This window comes from Camelus ferus, chromosome 6, assembly GCF_009834535.1.
Source record: "Camelus ferus isolate YT-003-E chromosome 6, BCGSAC_Cfer_1.0, whole genome shotgun sequence".
Classification (NCBI taxonomy): domain Eukaryota; kingdom Metazoa; phylum Chordata; class Mammalia; order Artiodactyla; family Camelidae; genus Camelus; species Camelus ferus.
Window position 1 is genome coordinate 56,454,454 of NC_045701.1, and position 20,639 is coordinate 56,475,092.

General features: G+C 35.5%; 1 protein-coding gene across 3 annotated transcripts in view; it reads left to right on the forward strand.

The window, feature by feature from the left end:
- The window catches only part of TMEM260 (transmembrane protein 260), a 58,269-nt gene that overhangs the window by 15,233 nt on the left and 22,397 nt on the right, over window positions 1-20,639 (forward strand). For all 3 annotated transcript variants that reach the window (XM_032482090.1, XM_006180810.2, XM_032482089.1), the window contains exons 4-7: window positions 9,393-9,570; window positions 10,784-10,897; window positions 16,622-16,801; window positions 18,307-18,347. In XM_032482090.1, the coding sequence (XP_032337981.1) occupies window positions 9,393-9,570; window positions 10,784-10,897; window positions 16,622-16,801; window positions 18,307-18,347 (513 nt within the window). The remainder of the gene's footprint in view (window positions 1-9,392; window positions 9,571-10,783; window positions 10,898-16,621; window positions 16,802-18,306; window positions 18,348-20,639) is intronic.

A 20,639-nucleotide genomic window follows, 5' to 3' on the forward strand; every position in this document is an offset into this window, starting at 1 on the left:
TGATATGAAAGGTTCATCTATATTTGGTTTGGAAAGATAGAAAATGGAAACTTTGAGGTATTTTGTTTGAAATTTCACAAAAGTTTGAGAAAATGTAATGGACTTCCCTTACACATCAGTGTGCTTTTGTTTTTGTCTTGGGAGGAGTTTATTAGGTTTACTTATTTAATTTATTTACTTTTTAATGGAGGTACTGGGGATTGAACCCAGGACCTCGTGCATGCTAAGCATGCACTTTGCCACTGAGCTATACCCTCCCCTCCTCTTTACACATCAGTGTGTTAAAGGCAGTATGAGTAACTGAACCTTCTGTATTTTATTTCCCTTTGAAATATTTATGTTATAGACAGGGAATAAATCAAGTAATATGAAAAAAAGCTTTTTAAATAAATTATTATTTCTATGCTCTTGCCAAAAGAATATGTTTAAACACTTGACCTAAAGAACGATGACGTAATTATTCCTTAGTTTCTGAAAGACACATCCATATGGACATTACTTTATTTCTAAAAAATCAGTGTAACAAAATCAAAGTGAATCCTTTAATTTTTCCCTTAATCTCACTTGTTCCTAAAACATCACTTCTATAACAGTAAAGGACAGCAATGATAAAGGACACGGTTCTTAAATGAAAAAAATTTCCCCCGATACCAAAACATCTTTTCTTTCCATTTTTTGCAATGAAAAAAATGTCTAAATAATAGCATAAGTAATTTTATAAAGCATTATTTGGAAATGATTGTACTTAGGTTGAGGTAATTAGAAACCATTGCTATTTGGGTATTTGAAGAGCATTAAAAGCTCATGATGAAGTATGTCTGAAATTAAGTTAGGTTTTGGAAACATTTAGTTTTCAAAAAATCAAATAGCTTTTCTAGGGACACACACATATATGTAAAGTGAAATATACTTTTAATTTTAAAAATGTGCTAATATGCTGACATGGCTGTCTAGTGGTATCAGTAGTCCAAAAATAATTCTATTGGCTTTGAAATACTTTATGTAGAGGGTTTTAAGTTCCTCAAATCTGGTTTCCTTACTATGTTTTAATTAGGGTACAATTAAAATATTCTATTCTTCAGAATTGTATTTACTTAGAAATACCAAAAAAAAAAAAAAAAAGAAACCCTACCTATTCAGTACTCATTTAATACATTTAATTTAATGAGAATCTGGAGAAGGGGCAACTATCCTCGTCTTAGTGAAAGTGCTTTAGGGAAAACTTCTTGGAAAAGTAATGCCTGTGCTGAGTTGTAAACCAGTAGGAGTGGCCAAGTGAAGGCGAAACAGTGTTCCAGATACAAGGAACCCAGAGGTGGAGGAGAAACAGCTTGTAAGCACAGAGACTGACAAGGCATTTAGTGTTGGTGGAACACAGTTCCAGGTGGGTTATATCAAAAATGAAGCGACAGATGGGCTGAGACCAGATCATGAAAATCTTTGTCATGATGGGGAGCTTGTAATATGTTTTACAATTAGAAAGGAATCACTGAAGGGTTGGAGGCAGGAAAGTACAAGATCAGATATGTTTTCAATCCCGCACTCTGGTGGTGGTGATGGAGCTGGGACTGGAGACAGGCAGCGCACAAGCTGTTGTACTGGTGTGAGCTGAAGTAGGGCGATGGTGGCCTGTATGGAGAGAGGAGCATGAGTTTTAAAGATGTTGATGAAGTAAAATCAGCATGACATGATATGTATGACAGGGAGAGGATTTCCGATGACTTTCTAGGTCTCTTAGGTAACTAGATGAGGTAGATAGTAGATCTCACTAAGACGGAGAAGACGGGAGCAGGAATTATTCTAGGGAAGAGGATGAGAAATTAACTTGCACAGCCTGAGTTCTGATGGGACATCCAGAGTTGGAGTGACTTTGTGGTAAGGGCACAACAGTAAGTTGGGGATAACACAGGTTGGAAACCAAGGGAGAGGCAGTGCTAGAGACGGGTTTGGTTTCTTTAGTTGGGAGCTGGCAGGTGAACAGTTGAGATTGTGAATAAAAGTCACCCAGGCAAAGCAGAGTGAGAACAGTTTCCTGAGAATGAAACCTTGGGAAACACTTTAAAGGAGTTGAGTGCAAGAAGAGGAGCCATTTGGAGAAAACACAGAAAGCAGAGCCAGAGCCATAGAAGGAAAACCAGAGGATGTGAGATCCAGACCTCAGGTCAGTAGAGCATGGCTGGGAGAGTGTCGGCACAGCAGAAAGGTCCCCGCAGCGTATCCTGTTTGGCAGTTAGATGGTCACTGGGGACCCAGCGAGAGCAGTTTCAGTCCAGTGCTAGAGTAAGAACAGAGGGCGGAGGCCGCAAGTGTGGACAGTGTGAGGCCAGTCCTGAGCCTCACCGGTACCCAGAAACTTGCCTTCATGAAAGCATCCTCAACATCAGCTTGCTCTTGAGTCATTTATCTCTGTCTCAGTCAGGAGAAAGGAAGCATGCTCAGATTACGCAATAGACCTTGAACAGTATGAGACTGCCTGCCTACAGAGTGTGAACTGGAGACCTTCTCCAGAGTCTTCAGAAACTCCTCATCTTCATTGGTGCTGACATCATCCTTTGACCTGTCAGCCGGTCCCAGACTCGGCTGCTTGTGTACCCTCATGGAGGGGTCACATCTCCTAGGTAGCCTGCACGTGATGTTGTGGCACTGGGCCACACATCTGTCTTCCTACATTGTGCTCACCCGGCAGGCTTAATGTATGGTGTACTGCTTGTCTTTCGGGACAAATGCTTAATTTTAATGACTCTCTTATGATTTTTGAGAACAGATTTTCCATCACAGGCTCCTTTCAACAGTAGGGTCCAGTTTTGCTTTCCTTCAGCAGTTTGCTGTTCCCTTTCCCAGCCCATTTCCCACTCCCTGCCTGACTTGAGCTTTCAGTTCGCACCTTTCCTCAATGCCCCCTCCACTTGTCTTCCTTCCATTTAATTGAGACCTCGATCCTTTAGCTTGTCCTTTCACCTCCTCCGTCAGCCCCCTGCTGACTATACTTCCTTCCCCATCCAGTGTAGACCCTGTGGTTCATTACTTAGTAACCTCTCCCTCTTGTCCTTCAGTCCTACCTACCTAACCCCAACCCCGGCCAGCCTTCCCAGACCCAGCTTACGCTGCGGCAGACCTTTCCACGGCCCCACAAACCGAGGCTGCCGGCCCGGTGTCCACAACCCCTGCATCTTTAACGGAGCGTTTATTGCTGCCTACAAGGCCTTGTTCTGTATCCCTCCGCAGCTTGAGGAGTTTTCCCACAACAGATGTTTCAGATTATCTCTGCTTTTCTTAATCCACTGGTTGGTGCATGTGACATAGTCAGTAAATGTTGATTGATTCCGAATCTTAGCATAAAGCAAACTTTTAAAGGCAGTGTGTTCAAACATGTGAGTTTTAAGGGACATTCACAGTTTGATTTCTAAAAGGCTGTTGGAATCAAAGTAATTCTTACAGGCTTAGCCTATATACATAATTTTATGGAAAACATAAATATTAAAACAATGAGACCTCCAAAATGTTTTATATACTTTGTATAGTTGTACACATAACTTTCTGTTCTTAGGCATGCTACTGTCTCTTCTGTGTTCCACAAAGCTCAGCATTTATTTTCAGAATTTCCTCACATGGTTTTTCTTGAAAATTTAATAGAAATAATAAAGAGGGAAGGCAGGTTGTTTTAGTCAGGATTCTTGGTTGCAAGCAATTGACTTTGGCTGTGTTTAGCAGGAAAGAAACATATTGAAAATAAGTTGGGCAGAACCCCACAACTCAATAATAAAGTGACAAATAACCCAATTTTTAAAAAATGGGTGAAGGATCTGAATAGACATTTCCCCAACGAAGATATACAAATGGCCAATAAGCACTTGAAAAGATGTTCAGCATCACCAGTCAGTAGGGAAATGCAAATCAAAATCTCAGTGAGAAACCAATTCACACCTACTAGGGTGGCTGGAATTAAAAAGTTAGATAACAGGTTGTTCACCAGGTTGTGGAGAAATTGGAGCCCTCATCCCCTGCTGGCAGGAGTGTAAAATTGTGAAGTCACTTTGGAAAACAGTCTAGGAGTTCCTCAAACAATTAAACAGGGTTGCCATAGGATTCAGCAGTTCCATTCGTAGGTATGTACCCAAGAGAAGTGAAAACACATGTCCACAAAAAAGCTTGTACACAAATATTTATAGAAGCACTATTCATAGTAGCCAAAAGGTGGACACAATCCAGATGTCCATCAGTGGAAGAATGAATAAGCAAAATGTGGTATATCCCTACAGTAGAGCATTACTTTAGCCATAAAAAGGAATGAAATACTGATGCATACTACCAGTTGGATGAACCTTGAAAACATTGTACTAAAAGAAGCCAGTCACAGAAGTCCACATATATGATTCCACTTATATGAAAGCCCAGAAGAGGGAAATTCACAGACAGAAAGTAGATTAGTGGTTGCTTAAACCTGGCCATGAGATTAGGGTTGGGGACAGCTAGGGAGACAGTTAAAGGGGATAGGGTTTCTTTTTTGAGGTGTTGAAAATGTTACAACATTGACTGTGGTGATGGTTGCATGTATCTGTAAATATACTAAAAACCTTTAATTATACACTTTAAATGGGTAAATTGTATACTATATGAATTATATCTCAATACAGCTATTATTTACAAAAGGAAACATTCAAATCTAGAACTGGAAAAAAAAAAAAGGAAAGGAAGTTGGAGAGCTAGCAGAATTTCTAGGAGGGCTGGATTACCAGGCTCTGAGCCTGAAATGTTCAGAGTCCTAGGCAGTGTGAGCTAGTGAAACCACCGCTGCTCCCATCTCTGGGCACCAGACCCTCCCGGCTGACACCACCCACACTGACCTGCATTCTGAACATTGCCCATGAAAAGGCTGCCTTCGTCGTCTGTGGAAATGATGCACAGATCCCAACAGCCATGTCTGAGTCTGTCTCCATCCCTGCTTCTTTGCCTCATGAATTTCTAGTTCAAAGAATGGAGCAGGTGATTCTGACAGGTCATATGTCCATGCTCTAGCTGCAAGGGAGGCCAGAAAAGTATCTCTTTATTTTCGGTGTGTATCGTAAGAGGGGGCTGTGCTCATAAACTGTGTATCTCTTAAGCAGAGGAAGGGATTTTAGATGTTGAGCAGCAAAACCAAAACGAAGAGAAAAAAGATCCACTACCCTTTTGTCTTCAGTTCATATTCCTGTAGACTGAGCTGATTTCTAAGCAAGTTCATTTGAGATGCTAAAAAGATCAAGATTATAGGTTTGATATCCATTACTGGTTTATAATCAGTTACCTTCTCTTCTATAACCTTACTCAGCAGTTTCACAAACTATTTCTCTGATACCAAGAAAAATCAGGTGAAAGAGTATATGGATTATTCATTGTAAAACCATCCTGACCTTGGCAGAGCGGTGGTTTGGGGCAGAAGTGAGGGTGGGGAAAATTCAGATTATAGACTTTACTGATGCAGGATTAGTCTTCAATAAAATGCTAATGTATATAACTATCTCTAATAGTTTAAGATGACTGGATAAATTTTATCATTAAAGTTGATCATTTTACCTTACTCTCTTCAATTTCCAAAACCTTATGAAATATTTGAAAAGGCAGTTAACATAGTGCATAATTCCAATAATTAATGTCAATAATGCAGACACTTCAGAATGTCTTCCTGAGCATAATAATGTGTTAAAAATCATTGTAGATTAGTGAATTTTGAGTTTTCTTCCTGAGGATTTGTACATTTCAGGACTTTTCTTCTCAGTTCTTTTTAATTAACTGTTTGGTGGTTTTAAACTTTGACTAATTGGCCCTTCAAAAAAAGAAGTTAAAACCAGCCTTGAGAGGTTTGAGTACAATTGAAGTTGGTAATGTGTTGTTTTGGTAAAACATAGAAATAAACACAATTCTAATAACTGACAATATTTTTGTTCTAGTCTTCACTGAAGGAGGTACATATTTAACTAAATAAAAGTACAACGTATCATTAATATGGAATAAATTATTTGATTTTAAACTAAAATAACCATCTTTTACCCCTTAATGTTATGTCACTAAATAATTCCAATCCTATTTCTGCCACTTACTTACCATAGGACCTTGGAAAAATTACTTGGCCTCCCTGGGCCTCAGTTTCTTCACTTGAAAAAAGGAGACAAATCACATCAACTCATAGGGTTATTGTGAAAATTAAATGAATTAATATAAGGAAAGCACTTAGAACAATACCTGAAACACAGCTGGCAAAAAACTCAATAAATGTTAGGAAATTATCTCTGTATATATTGATTTATTTTTTAATTTTTATTTTGACATAATTTCAGACTTATAGGAAAGTGGCAAGAGTAGTCCCCTCTTTATCCTTTACCCAGGTTCCCCAAATGTCAATACTTTACCACATTTGTTTTATTCTTGACTTGGTGTGTATGTACCTATTGTTTTGTTTTTTAACCATTTAAGAATAAGCTGCAGTCATGGTACCCTTTTACCCTTGAATGCCTCTATGTTTCTTAAAAACAAGAACATTGTTTACACATCCATATGCAGATCTCACAATCAGGAAATTATCAATGTTGCAACACTGTTATCTAATCTTCAGGCTTGATTCAATTTTTCCAATTTTCCCAAATAATATACTTTTGGTAGAAGAAAATCATAGATCATGTCTTTTATTCTATTGTAACATCCCTTTAGTCTCTTTAATCTGAAACAGCCCTCGTGAGCTCTTTTGTTTTGTTTTGTTTTGTTTTTGATACATACAGGCCAGTTATTTTGTAGACTGTCCTTTAATTTGAGTTTGTCTTTCCTGTTGCTTAACTTCAACTAATGCATTTTTGGCAGGAATAACATAGAAATGATGCTGTATTCTTTTCATTGGAATGGATCAGGAAGCATTTGATGTTTGTCTGTCCCATTACTGGGCTGTTAACTTTGGTCATGTGGTTAAGATTATGTCTGACAGGTTTGCCACTGTAAACTTACCATTATTTTCCTTTGTAATTAATCTATTTTCAGGGTAGTACCTTTAGACTATTGTACATATTTTCTGTTGCCATAAATCTTTTACCCACTAGTTTGGTATCCATTGATTATTACTATAATGGTCACCAAATGGTGATTTCTAATTCCATCATTCCGTCTACAGTTATTAGTTGACTTTGTATGGACTTTCCCTTTTCATTCATTTATTTATATCACGAGATTCATAGATTGTTATATATTCGTTAGGTTACAGTCTATTACTATAATTATCTTGATGCTCAAGTGATCCCCAGTTTGGCTAGCTGGAGCCCTTTGAGCTGGCTCTCCTATGTCCTTTTACCATGTCCTTGTTTCAGCGTTTTCTTGCTTTCTGGCACAGGTTGCTTCAGATCCATTTTGTACTTGAGCTGCCCCAGCCCTGGAATCAGCCATTTCTCTCCAAGGATGCTAATTCATGTTTAAGGAGAGGAAGGAATCTTGTATCTTATGCTGACTTTCCAAAGTCATATTGACAGATGAAACTTAGAAGTTCTTTTAAAATGTTACTAATACTTTAAGATTAATTCATTTTCTCATTTGCTGAGTTCTTTTCTGCTCTTGGGGCTAGATGCTTCCAATCTAAGTGGAATTTAACTCCAGTTCGTATTTCCAAAGCAATGTCAAAATAATTCTTACAATTAAACGCTATAGATGTTCTGAGGTGGGCTGGAAACGGGAATTAAAGAGAAATTTGAGGAAAGGGTAGCATTTGAATGAATAGAAAGGAGCAGGGAGGACATTAATTCAGGGATATAGCATGAGCAGAGGTATGGAGCAAGGAATAGGCATGTCTCATTAGGGAGTTTTGAGGAGCTTTACTCGTGGGGGTGGGACTCATGTTGGTAATTAGTGGCGAGGAAGGGTCCAGTTTATTGGAAGCCTGGATTCCAGGCTGACTCATTCTGAATTTCTCCTACAGCCAATGAAGAGTTCATAAGTTTGGGGTCTAGGTAATTAAAGAGTATGTTTTAGAAGGTTTAATCTGATGTTTTATTGTAGAAGGATTGGAAAACAGAAGACAAGTTAGGAAGCTATTGAAACAATTGAGTCTAAGGCAGTAGGAATACAAATCAAAAGGAATCTGGAAAGGAATTTGGAAGGAAGAAATACTTCAGGGTGTTGAATTAGGACAACTGGGAGAATGGGGGACTCTGAAAGAAACAGGAAGCTGATGATTTTTATTAGAGAAAGAAAACAGAAAATTTGGAAAGAGAAACTCAAAGAAAAACAGATTTGGTAATACTGAGATTTTTATTTTAGCTTTTTTTATTCTATTAAGGTTGATTAAAAGCCATACAATTACTCCATAATTTTTATACAAAACAATACAGTTAAAATGTAATGACCTGGGCCATATAATATCATAATTATTAGATTCAGGAATGCTTGTTGAATTTTGTAACACTTTTTAGAAATAGATATTCAGTAATAGCTTTAATTTTTATAGTTTCAGATTTACAGTGAAATGGGAAGTTGTTTTGGTTTGACATGCCCTATCCACTTTACCAGTCTCAGGTCATATCTCTGAATTGAGATCCAGATTCCTGATTTGAAATATGTGGCTCTTGTTGGCATTTGAGGGCAAGGAATTTGTTTCTAAGTGTAGCATTTGATTCTTTTTGTGTTATTAAAATTCACATTCCCATCCTTCTCTTTAAAAAAATATATCATTTTTAACTTCTACTTTGTGTAAAGAAGAAACTAAGAACTCAGCTTACGAGATCTTAAAATCACCAAGTATCGTGACCAAGACATACTTTGCCACGTGTTGGGTAGATAAATGTGGAAAGTGCCTAGATCCCACTGGAATTTGACACAACATTGTAAAATGACTATAACTCAATAAAAAAATGTTTTAAAAAATTTTAAAAAATAGCTCTTTGCAGCTGAAAAAAAAAAAGAAAGTACCTAGATCCAAACATTCCACAAGAAGTGAGAATGAGTGATCCTGAACAGATATTCTGCCATTTCATTAATTTTTACAATTAAACATATTTCCATCTTAACCAGACCATCATTATCATCCTTCCTCATGGATATAATGAGAAAAATGACACAGGTTTGTTATCTCTCTAGCTAATGTCTCTTCAGGCTTTCTGAACTGGCTTGAATCCTAAAGGTTACGTCTGAGAACTAAACCTCATTCAATCCATAGGATACCAAGCAGGTTTGTTCATGTGTTTGTTAATAGGTTGATATATGGGCTTCGTAATTAAAATCTGTTGAGAGGAATTATTACATGAAGTGATGTATTAACCATCTAATGTATTGGGATGGTGCTGGGCGACTGTCATAATTTCTGCTGCTACAGTTTATAAAAAGGAAAATAAAGTCGGTTCTTTTTGTTGGGAAAGAAGATTTCATGTTATCTATATTTGCAGGCTTTCTGGCTCATGTGCTGGAGGAATCCTTGCTGCGGGGGTGTTTTCATTTTCTCGTCTAACATGGCAGTGGTCCATTGCAGCAGAGGTTTTTAGCTTAAACAATCTGTTTGTGGGGCTGCTTATGGCTCTTACTGTACATTTTGAGGAGGCAGCAACTGCACAAGAAAGATCAAAGGTAACCTATTTTGATCAAAGTGAAATCACTTTTTGTTTTAATTTTTAGGCAGATGCTGTATTTCTTTTTAACTTTGGTTTCGATACTGCTTATCTATTCTGATTACTGTCAAAGTAATCTAGGCGTGCTGAGGGAGAAAATATTCTCAGTTCTTTTACTCTGAACCATAAGATCCTTTATAAAACATGGGAATTTTTTTTCCCTCAGAGTTCAAAAGTGTTTTGGAAAAAGAGGGGATTCTGAAATCCCCTTTGAATCCTATGGGACACATAGGCTTCTTGGTTAATTCCACCATCATTTGTGCATGTGCGTGTGTGTGTGTGTGTGTATGTGTGTGTGTGTGTGTGTGATTACATGATGCCAAGCTCCAGATCAACCACCTTAAATTATTTACCATTATGGTAGGTACGTTGACTTATTCCCTAATTGTAAAAGAGATCAAATTTGTACTTCTCTTCAAACGAGAAGGAGAGTATCAAATGTAAAATGAAGTGGTTCCAGAGAGATTACAGTGAATTCTAAAGCCAACGCTGTCATCAAAGTAATTTGAAGTGTGAAGGAACCCTGTCTTCTAAGGGCTTACAGTCTACACATTGAAGAGTGCCAGATCATCCTAGTAGACAGGCAGCCCTGTGTCATTAAAGAATTCAGAAACAAAAGAACATGAGAGTTTATCTGTGATTTCCATAAACAAACCTTTGGTGCTTTCAGAGTTTAGTTTTTGTTTAAAATAAACTTTTTTTCTGATTTTGAAAATAACATATGTTCAAAAAGAGCAAAAAGGCCTCCCATAGATAACCAGGTTTCTAAATAAAAGGTGTTATATTTGATTTATTTAATTTAATAGGAGACGACGTGAAATGGAATCAATTGCTGAGCTTCAGTTATGGATTTCACTCGAATGAGAATTACACAACATCCTGTTACCCTTAGGACCTGTCATCATATAGGACTGTCTAAAACTTAGTTTGAAGACAGTAGTTTAAAGTCAGACTGCGATGACTTGATGAGAATGAAAAAATACTAATAAAAAATAATGATGATAGATATTAATGACTGTTAAAGCGTGACTGCATCGAAGAGGTTGATGCTAACCTGACCTATCATACAAATGCTTATTAGTTTTAACATAAAGAATAGCTTTTTACTGTTGTGCTTACTTACAGTTCTAGGTGAATTTTTAACTTGGATTTTTTCTTTTATTTATTTCCAGGTATCTAAAATTGGTGCTTTCTGCTGTGGCCTTAGCTTATGTAATCAGCACACAATAGTGCTCTATGTTTTGTGCATAGTACCATGGATTCTCTTTCAACTTTTAAAAGAAAAGGTAGGTTTTTGAGTACAAATGAAAATTCATAATATTTTATTTAAGCTCAATATGACATTTATGGCATCAGAAAACATGGGGCTTTATTTTATTTATTTACTTATTTATTTATTTTTCTTTTTGAGGGGGGTGGTAATTAGGTTTATTTATTTATTTTAAGGGAGGTAGTGGGGATTGAACCCAGGACCTTGTGCCTGCTAAGTGTGCATTGTACCACTAAGCTATACCCTCCCCCCTATTTATTTTAGTTTTATATAAAGCATAAATAACTGTTGGCCCTAACAACACTGACTGAAAAAAAAAGGATTTACAAAAATTATGCAGTATTGATTGCAGTGGCATCTGGCTTGTTTCCTAATTTTCTTCCTGATTCTGAACCACACCTTGATGAAAACGGGTTAACAGGACTTAAAACAACAATAGCAAACTTCCTTGTTTCATTATACATTCTAAGACAAAGGATAGGATATTAATTCTAGTTCACTCATCTACCTGTTTGTTGAGTGCCTGCCCTGTCCAGATGCTGCTCTGGGTGCTGGAGATTCAGCTCCCAGCAAAACAGACACCATCGCTGCCCCTGTGAAATAAATAACAAAATCTCTGGTGAGTAACAGCCCTGTTTTCTCAGAACAGATTTCCCTAGACTTAGAAATGATTTAGTTTCTTCTTTCCCTGAAAGGAAAAATGATTATACATTTCAATGGCCATATAGGGCAATATAGGGAAACTACTTGGTTAGGCAGTGGGAAATGTGGGCAGGCAGAAGAGCTGAGCCCCTGCAAAGACAGGAGCTCTGTCTTCTGTCAGGCTCTCCCCAGAGGTTACAGCAGTCTGTACACAATACCTGTGCTCAGGTCATTGTACTTATTTATTATTGTTTTTTTGTTTGTTTGCTAACTACACCTCAGCCACATTTATTTATCGTTTCATTATTTGTCACTTATACCAAGCTATCATCAGAATTATGTTAGAAAAAGCACACATAATACTATTAGTATCTAGAAATAGGAAAATAATTACACCAAAGCTTTAGTTAATTGTATTTACTATCTTTGAGTACATTTTCTTTCTTGGCTTCTTCGCAGCAAAGCAATAGGGTAATGTGGAGGTTATAAAATTCTTATTCTGTGATAAAAATAAATAAATAAAAAGGAAACAGTTGACAGGAAAGATAAACTATTTCATGGAACTGAATTCTGTTAAGTCAGTCATGTAAGACTTCATGTAAGGAATATGAAACTGCATAGTTGTCTTTAAAAATGGTTTTATAGAGTACCCAGAAAGTTCTTTATATTTTTTTATTATATAAGCCCTGGATAAAACATGGAGATATAACTTTAATAAGCATAACTCACAACATTGTAAACTGACTATACTTCAAATATATATATGTAAAACAAAACAAAACAAAGTATAACTCAGTGAAGATTTTTCTGTGGAATACAAATGTGAGGAGACCCAAATATTTCTCTTGTCAATTGATGGGTGAATGGACACCCTGATATCAGTCATCTTAGCCAGGCTCCTTTTTTTCCCAGTCTTCATTTCTCTTTTTCCCCCTAGCTTTATGGAGATCTAGTTGACATGTAAGATTGTGAAAGTTTAAAGTATACAACATGATAATTTGATATGTGTATGTATTGCAAAATAATTACCATGATAAAATTAGTTAACACCTCCACCATCTCACATAATTACATTTGTGTGTGTGTGTGTGTGTGTTGAGAACTTTTTAAGATCTACTGTCTTAGCATCTTTCAGCTATAAAATACAGTATTGTTAACTATAGTCACCATTCTGTACATCATATCCCCAGAACTTACTTATCTTATAACTGCCAGTTTGTACACTTTGACCACCTTCACCCATTTCCATCATCCACCCTCCTCCACCTCTGACAACCAGCACTCTACTCTCAGTTTCTATGAGTTCAGTTTTTTTAGATTCCATATATAAGTGAAATCATACAATATTTTTCTTTCTCTGACTGACTTATTTCACTTATCATAATGCCCTCAAAGGTTCATCCATGCAATGTTGTTGCAAATGGCAGGATTTCTTTCTTTTTTATGGCTGAATATATTCCATTGTGTATGCATACCATATTTTCTTTATCTATTCATCTATCAATGAACACTTAAGTTGTTTCCATTTATTGGCTATTATGAAAAATGTGGCAATGAACATGGGGATTCAGATAATCTCTTTGAGGTAGTGATTTCATTTCCTTTGAATATATACCCAGAAGTGGAATTGCTAGTATCATATGGTGTTCTGTTTTTAATTTTTTGAGGAACCTCCGTACCGTTTTCCATAGCAGCTGCACCAACTTACATTCCTACCAACAGTACACAAGTACTCCACATCTTTGTCAGCACTTCTTATGTCTTGTCTTTTTGGTAATAGCCATTTCAGCAGGTGTGAGGCAACGTATCATTGTGGTTTTGATTTGTATTTTCTTTTTTGTTTTTTAAACAACTTTATTGTGGTATAATTTCTGTACAGTAAACTATACATATTTCAGATTGATTTGTGTTTTCTTGATGATTAGTGATATTGAGCACCTTTTCATGTATCTGTTAGCCATTTAAATATATTCTCAGAAAAATGTCTATTCAGGTCCCTAGCCCATTTTTCAATTAGATTACTTGTTTTATTGCTGTTGAGTTGAATGAGTTCCTTCTATATTTTAGACATTAACCCCTTATCAGATATATGGTTTGCAAATATTTTCTCTCATTCCATGGGTTGTCTTTTCATTTTATTTATCATTTCTTTTTCTATGCACAAGCTTTTTAGTTTGATATAGTCCCACTTCTTTATTTTTGCTTTTATGGCTTGTGGTTTTGGTGTCATATCCATGAAATTATTGCCACAACCAAAATCAAGGAGCCCTTTTCCTATACTTTCTTCTAGGAGTTTTATGTTTTCAGATCATACATTTAAGTCTTCACTCCATTTTGAGTTAACTTTTGTGAGTGATGTAAGATGGGGTCCAGTTTCATTTTTGTGCATAAGGTTGTCCAGCTTTCTCAAATCATTTATTGAAGAGACCATCCTTTTTTCATTTAATATTCTTGACTCCCATGTTATATATTAGTTGGTCATATATGCATGGGTTTATTTCTAGGCTTTCGATTCTGTTCCATTGGTCTACATGTCTGTTTTTATGCCAGTACCATACTGTTTTGATTACTAGAGCTTTGTAATGTAGTTTGAAATCAGCAAATGTGACACCTCCAGCTTTTGTTTTTTCTCAGGATTGCTTTGGCTATTCAGGGTCTTTTGTGGTTTCATACAAATTTTAAGATTTTAATAAAAAATACCATTGGAATCTTGATAGGGATATCATTGAATCTATAGATGGCATTGGAGAGTATGGACATTTTAACAATATCAGTTATTTCAATCCATGAACACAATCTATCTTTCTGTTTATTTGTGTCTTCAATTTTCTTTCAGCAATGTCTTATAGTTTTCAGTATACAGATATTTCACCTCCTTGGTTAAATTTATTCTTAAGTATTTTATTTTTTTGATGCTATTGTAAATGAGATAGTTTTCTTTATTTTTTTTAGGTAGTTCATTGTTAGTATATTTTGGTGTGTTGATTTTGTATTCTACAACTTTCCTGAGCTTGTTTATTAGTTCTAACAGTGTTTGATGTAATCTTCAGGATTTTCTACATAAGATCATGTCATGTGCAAACAGAGAAGTTTTACTTCTTCCTTACTAATTTGGATTCCTTTTATTTCTTTTTCTTGCCTAATTACTCTGACTAGGACTTCCAGTATTATGTTGAACATGAGTGGTGAGAGTGGGCATCTTTGTCTTATTCCCGATCTTAGAAGAGAAGCTTTCAACCTGTCACCATTGACTATGATGTTAGCTGTGGACTCATCATATATGGCTTTTGTTATGTTAATGTATGCTGAGATAAATTAAATCAGAATTATTTTATGATGGGTGCATTCTCTGTGAAGAACTTAAAAAGCAAATATTTTGTGTTAATTGTTTGAAAGGAGAGCCAAGTGCTTGTATGAAACACCTGAGACTCAGAGTTGACAAGCTAGGAGACTGGTGTGAGAAACTGGTCAGCTACTGATGAATGATGAAATTTGGGGAAGTTTGACTCTTCACAGGAACTTTTATTTTCATTATTTAAAGAGCAGAGGCTCAAAAATATGATCTATCAGTGAAGTGACAGGGAGCTGGCTCTCACTGCTCAGGTGATCTCAGGCAGAGAAGGAGGTCCTGAGTCAGTTGGTTGCAACCCTGTCTGCTCACTTAAATTATCTGGGAAGCTTTAAGAAAGTAAGTGTGTGTGTGTGTGTGTGTGTGTGGATGTGTGTGTGTGTGTGTGTGTGTGTGTGTATGTATATATATATATATATGCCTATGTATATATGATTCCACCCTAAAATAATTCAGATTTAATTGATCTGGGGTGAGGTCCAGATATTGATAGTTTTAAAAGCTCCCCATGGGATTCCAATGTGTGTGCAGCTAGAACTCAGAACCACTCTCCTGCACTCTCCGAAATTGCTCTCGTGAAATTGTTTCTCTCTTTATTTCTCTCACAAAAGGAAAATTCCTCAGCAACTGCATCTTACCATTCTAAATTGAACTGTATAATATGCAGAAACTGCCAAAATCTAAACATTTACTTTCCTTAAAGCTACTTTAAAGAGCAGCAAAGGCATATTGTTCAGTTAGTTATTTCTTACACTTTTTTCATGCCACCATTTTTCTGCATCTCATTACCACTTTAGAAATGTCAAATGAAGTCAGTGCTATAATAAAAACACTCCATTTTCAATTAAAAGTGTTTATTTGAAAGTGTTAATATAAGTGAACTGCTTTTCTGCTTCTGGTGAATGTGAACCTTGGTTCTCATATTCATTGTCACATATGAATTTTCCTTTTTTGTAAAGGAAAAATTGGCAATTTCCAATCATGATATTTGTAAGAGACCCCTTTCCCAATTACTAAAGTAACCACCATGTGAACCTTTCTAGTATATCAGAATTGTATTGGACATAATCTTTATAAAATTTTGGCAATATTGTCCTTGGTTTTAGAAATGTGCAGATGAGAAATATATTCTCATATGAGGCAACACTGTTACATACAACAACAAATTTTCTTTCTATATGTAAATTGAGAAAAAAGGAGCATTTGAATGTACTGAGAGGTTATTTAAAAGCTAGCTTCACTTGTGCCAAGTATGTCCATGAAATGTCCAAAAACCTTTGCAGAAAGAACATATTGTCAACGTACAGCCATAATAGAGTGTATAGTTGAAGTCTACTGGTGATAGTAATGAAGTGAACTGGTATTAGAACAGTATTTGGGGCATATTCAAAATCAGCCAAACACCGTAATCACTTCCAAGTGGGTTATCTCAGCTGTGCAATGCTGCATGTCATGACATGGTTTTAAATGTAAAAGATGCAATAAACATGATACTCATGAGTCTTTGCTAATATTTGCTTCACTCAAATTTCACCTGCCATACAAAGGAGTTCAGGCTGATGCAATTTTCTGGTAATCCACAGTAATCAGAAGGTTTAACATAGTATTGTGCAGTGACTTAATATAAATTGAGAGATCAGCTCTGAGTAAACATATTTGATGTTTTCCTTGATGTGTTCTTGAAGTTCCAGGATGAATCTGACTAAAATAAACACTGTGATACGTGTGACACCGTGTGCTCTGACGCAGGAACTCTCCCTGGGCGCCCTGTGGAAGCTGGGTCTGTACTTCTCCGCTGGTCTGCTGCCCTACACCTACCTCCCTGTCTCATCCTACCTCAACCAAGCCCGCTGGACCTGGGGAGACCAGACAACGCTGCTAGGATTTTTGACGCATTTTCTCAGGGAAGAATATGGAACATTCAGTCTGGTAAATTTATATTTAAAGCCCTTTTAAGGAAATAAGTGGCAAAACTTCAGTATTCTGCCTGAACCTTGAATGAAATAAAAATCAATGTTTATCAATAATAGTGCGTGAGATTTTCATGTCATGTATATAACAGGCTTGCCCTTTGGAATATGGCCTTTCACGTATGTTAGGAAAAAACTGAATCCCCTGACATCATCCTTTGTATATCCTGAATATATTTTTCAGGATAACAAGCATTAAAAAAGCTCTGCTGCCAGTGATTGAAGCATTACAGCATTGTTAGCATTGGGTATCACTTTGGGCTCTTGGTTTGTGATTAAAAATATTTGGAAAAGATTAAAGAAAAACACCTCAAAATTTTTAATTTACCTTGACCAAAATAGTTCCTTTTTTTTTTTTTTTACATATTTGCTGAAGTATTCATGTTAGTATTTAGTGGAGGACCTAAATATGTAAATACATCATAAAAGATGAACTCTCTAAATGAAAACAGTGTGTTCTAAAGAATTTCAAAAGGCCTTGCTTTCCCTGAGACATAAATTAGGGGAAAACACTAAATGTGGTTGTAAGTAATGGTTATCTGAAAAACGAAAGGATAAACATATGGGATTTTATTTTAATTAACAGTTGTGTCTGATTTTTCTTTCATGGTTTATGCTTTTTGTGTCTTACTTAAGAAGGCAAATCTCAGAAGACTACAATATTATATGATACCATTTATACAAAATTCTAAACTGTTCAAAAACTAAACAATCTCTTGCCCAAGGATACATACAGAAGTAGTAAAATTTACATTTTTAGAAAGTAGGGGGAAAACTAACACAAAATTCAAGGTAATAGTTGCCCCTGGGAGATGAGAGCCCTGTGAGGGCTTTGTGAGATACCTTGGGTGCATTCATGTGGTTCTGTTTCTTAAATGAGTGGTGGGTCTGTAGATTTTTTTTAAAACTCTTTATCCCCTAAATGTATATTACTTTTTTTTAATATGTAGGAGATATTTCATAATAAAATTATTTAATAAAAGGATAATTATTAATTTTTGCTTAGAAAGTTTGATATTTTAAATTTATACTCTGGTTTACTTACATTGGTTATTCCATTAAAATACTGCTTGAGGGCCATTCCAGATTTGAAATGTGTATAATTCACATATAACTGTGAAATTACAGGCAGGTGATAATGAGCTCTAATCAAGTGCCCAAAAAAGAGCTTAAAGAGACTCTGTAACGAAAGTGTAAAGTCTGTTAATTCATTATTGTGTTAATTATTCCTGATAGAATAGTTTAACTGATTTTTAGCCAATTATTATTTTTGAAATTATTCCTAAAGGATATCCATGTTTAGTTTTCACTGACTTTTCTTTAAAAAGTAAAACACTTTGAAGAGACACGTTGCATTGTATATTTAAAACTTGTGTCTTTTAAATCAAGGTAGTTAAAATACAATAGCCTACCAAAGCTTCTGCTTAATGCTTGTGCAAATAAAGATTTCTCTTTTCCGTTTAGGCTAAATCTGAAGTAGGATCCAGTATGTCTGAAATACTGCTGTGAGTATTTTAAATATTTTAAACTGTTTTTAAGTGAATTCTTTATTAGTTCCTTTAAATGATTTTAGGGATTTCTGAGTTTATCTCTTTGTGGAGCAGTACATCTGAGAAGTAGTTTTCACCTCTATAGTTAACAGTTGTGCATACTGTCAGATATTCTAGCATTTCCCTCAATAAGCTTAAAATGAACAATAAATGCAACAGTGATTAAGACTATTAGGAGACTAAATAGAATCTATAAAATGAAAATGTTTCAACTTTCAGTTGGATACAAAATTACTTAATGTATTGTTGCTCTATAAATAATTTATTCTTTGTTTACATCTTCTTTTCTTTTAGAGATACTTTATAACATTGTATTTAGCACAATTTGAACAATTATTTTCTTGTTTTTTGGGTTTGTGCTATGTTCATTTAATTCTTCAAATCTTAATTTATTTAATAGTTTTAAGACTTCCTCTAGGCTGTGCTTAAGCTGTATTTTTTACTTACATATTTTTAAACATCCAACCTTACTAAAAGTCAGCTTAAGTAAATATATTTTCTTCTATATTATCTACTAGTGTTCTTTGAAAACTGGATTAATATTTGCTTTTAAAACCTGCACAGATTAAGACAACTTAAAAAATACCCATACCAATTCTGTAATATTCTTATAATATTTTCAGTGTAAAATTGAGGGTGAGTAGGTTTCTCTATTCTCTGTACTATTAATCTCCTATTAATTTGGAATTCACAAGATTATTTGAAAACTATTTTTAAATATGGGTGAAATATTTCAATTCTATATGTGAGGTGGTTCATAGATTCTCAACTTCTATCTTGTTCTTTTGCTGGGTTGCTTGCTTCCTTTATACTTCCTTCTTTTCTTTTTAAATTACTCTTTTTCTACTCCAAAAATGATGCATAATTACTATAGAAAACTTAGAAAATATAGGTAAGCAAACCAAAGAAATTGAAATTACCTATAATTCCAACATGCAGTGATAACCACTACTATTAGTCCATTAACATTTTTGTCCCTATCCTAATATTTTTTACATTTTTGCTTGTTTTTAAAAATGGAATTATAGTATGCATTTTGTTTTGTTAACCAGCTGTTTTTCATTTAGTATTATATCTTAAAAATATTTCCCTGCCACCAATTATTTTTATATAAGCTTTCGATGGTTCATAGAGTTGATTTGAAATATTTCTTTTTAAGTCTGACTGAGATTTTTGTGGCTCCTTTTTCTTTTCTGTCGGGGAGAAGGTTGGAAGAAGTTCAGTTTCCCCTTTAAAGATAAAGGCAGCTTTACCAGTGTCTCTGGGCTTTTCTTCACGCCAAAAGGCTGACTGCCTACTCTTTTCTATCTACCTTCCGAAGTTGGCATAACACGCAGGATCACTGGTATATTTTGCCTTAACAAATCCCACATGAACTCCAAAGAAGCTTCAGGAGTAATCCTAGATCATATATGTAACTTTCATTAGTTGCACATAAATGTCATCTTCTGGAGAATTTAAAGGCCTCCTTCCCATTGAAATAATAGCAGTTAGGTCATATACCCAGAAAAAGACTTGACAAAAGTGATGACCACTCATACCTGATGCTATCTGTTCGAACCAAGTCATAATATCAAATGGGGCATAATCCTAGCACTCTCTGAGTGAGAGAATTTCTAGTCTTTAATTGTTTCAGGTGGACAGGAGTGTTAAGAAAGTCAACTCATAATTAACTTATTAGAAAATCCCTCAACATGATGGAACTTAATCATCTACCCTTTTCCACTCAAGCAAATTGCATTCTTTCCCCACGCATATCTCTCAATTGCAATCCTGTTGGACTGCATACTGGAAATTATTGAATCTAACCCTAGGCAGTGACCATGTTTTAGAGCTTACATTTAGGGCGACAGATCTCCAAGAATTAATTTTGAGACTGACTTCATTCCTTTTGAAGAACGGTTTGAAATGAGCCTCATGCTGGAATCCGTTTTTCAAGTGTATTTGAAAATGAGTAAGGATATCCTCTCACAGTCGATGAGTCTCCATTAGTAAAATATATATTGTGTGGTTTCCATAATTATGGCATCACATTTTCTCCAGTAAAATTGCCAGTAGGAAGAAGAAAGTTCTTTGAGATAGTGTATAGAGTTATTTCTTTTTTAAAAATTGGAAACTGCTAGGGCTCTTTGAGAACTCAGCTAACATTTGGAAAATGCTTATTAGTTAATGAAAGGATTTAGATTAATTGTAGGGGGGAAAAAAGTACATTTCTTGGAGATTGCTTAAACAGTTTTTGAACCAAAT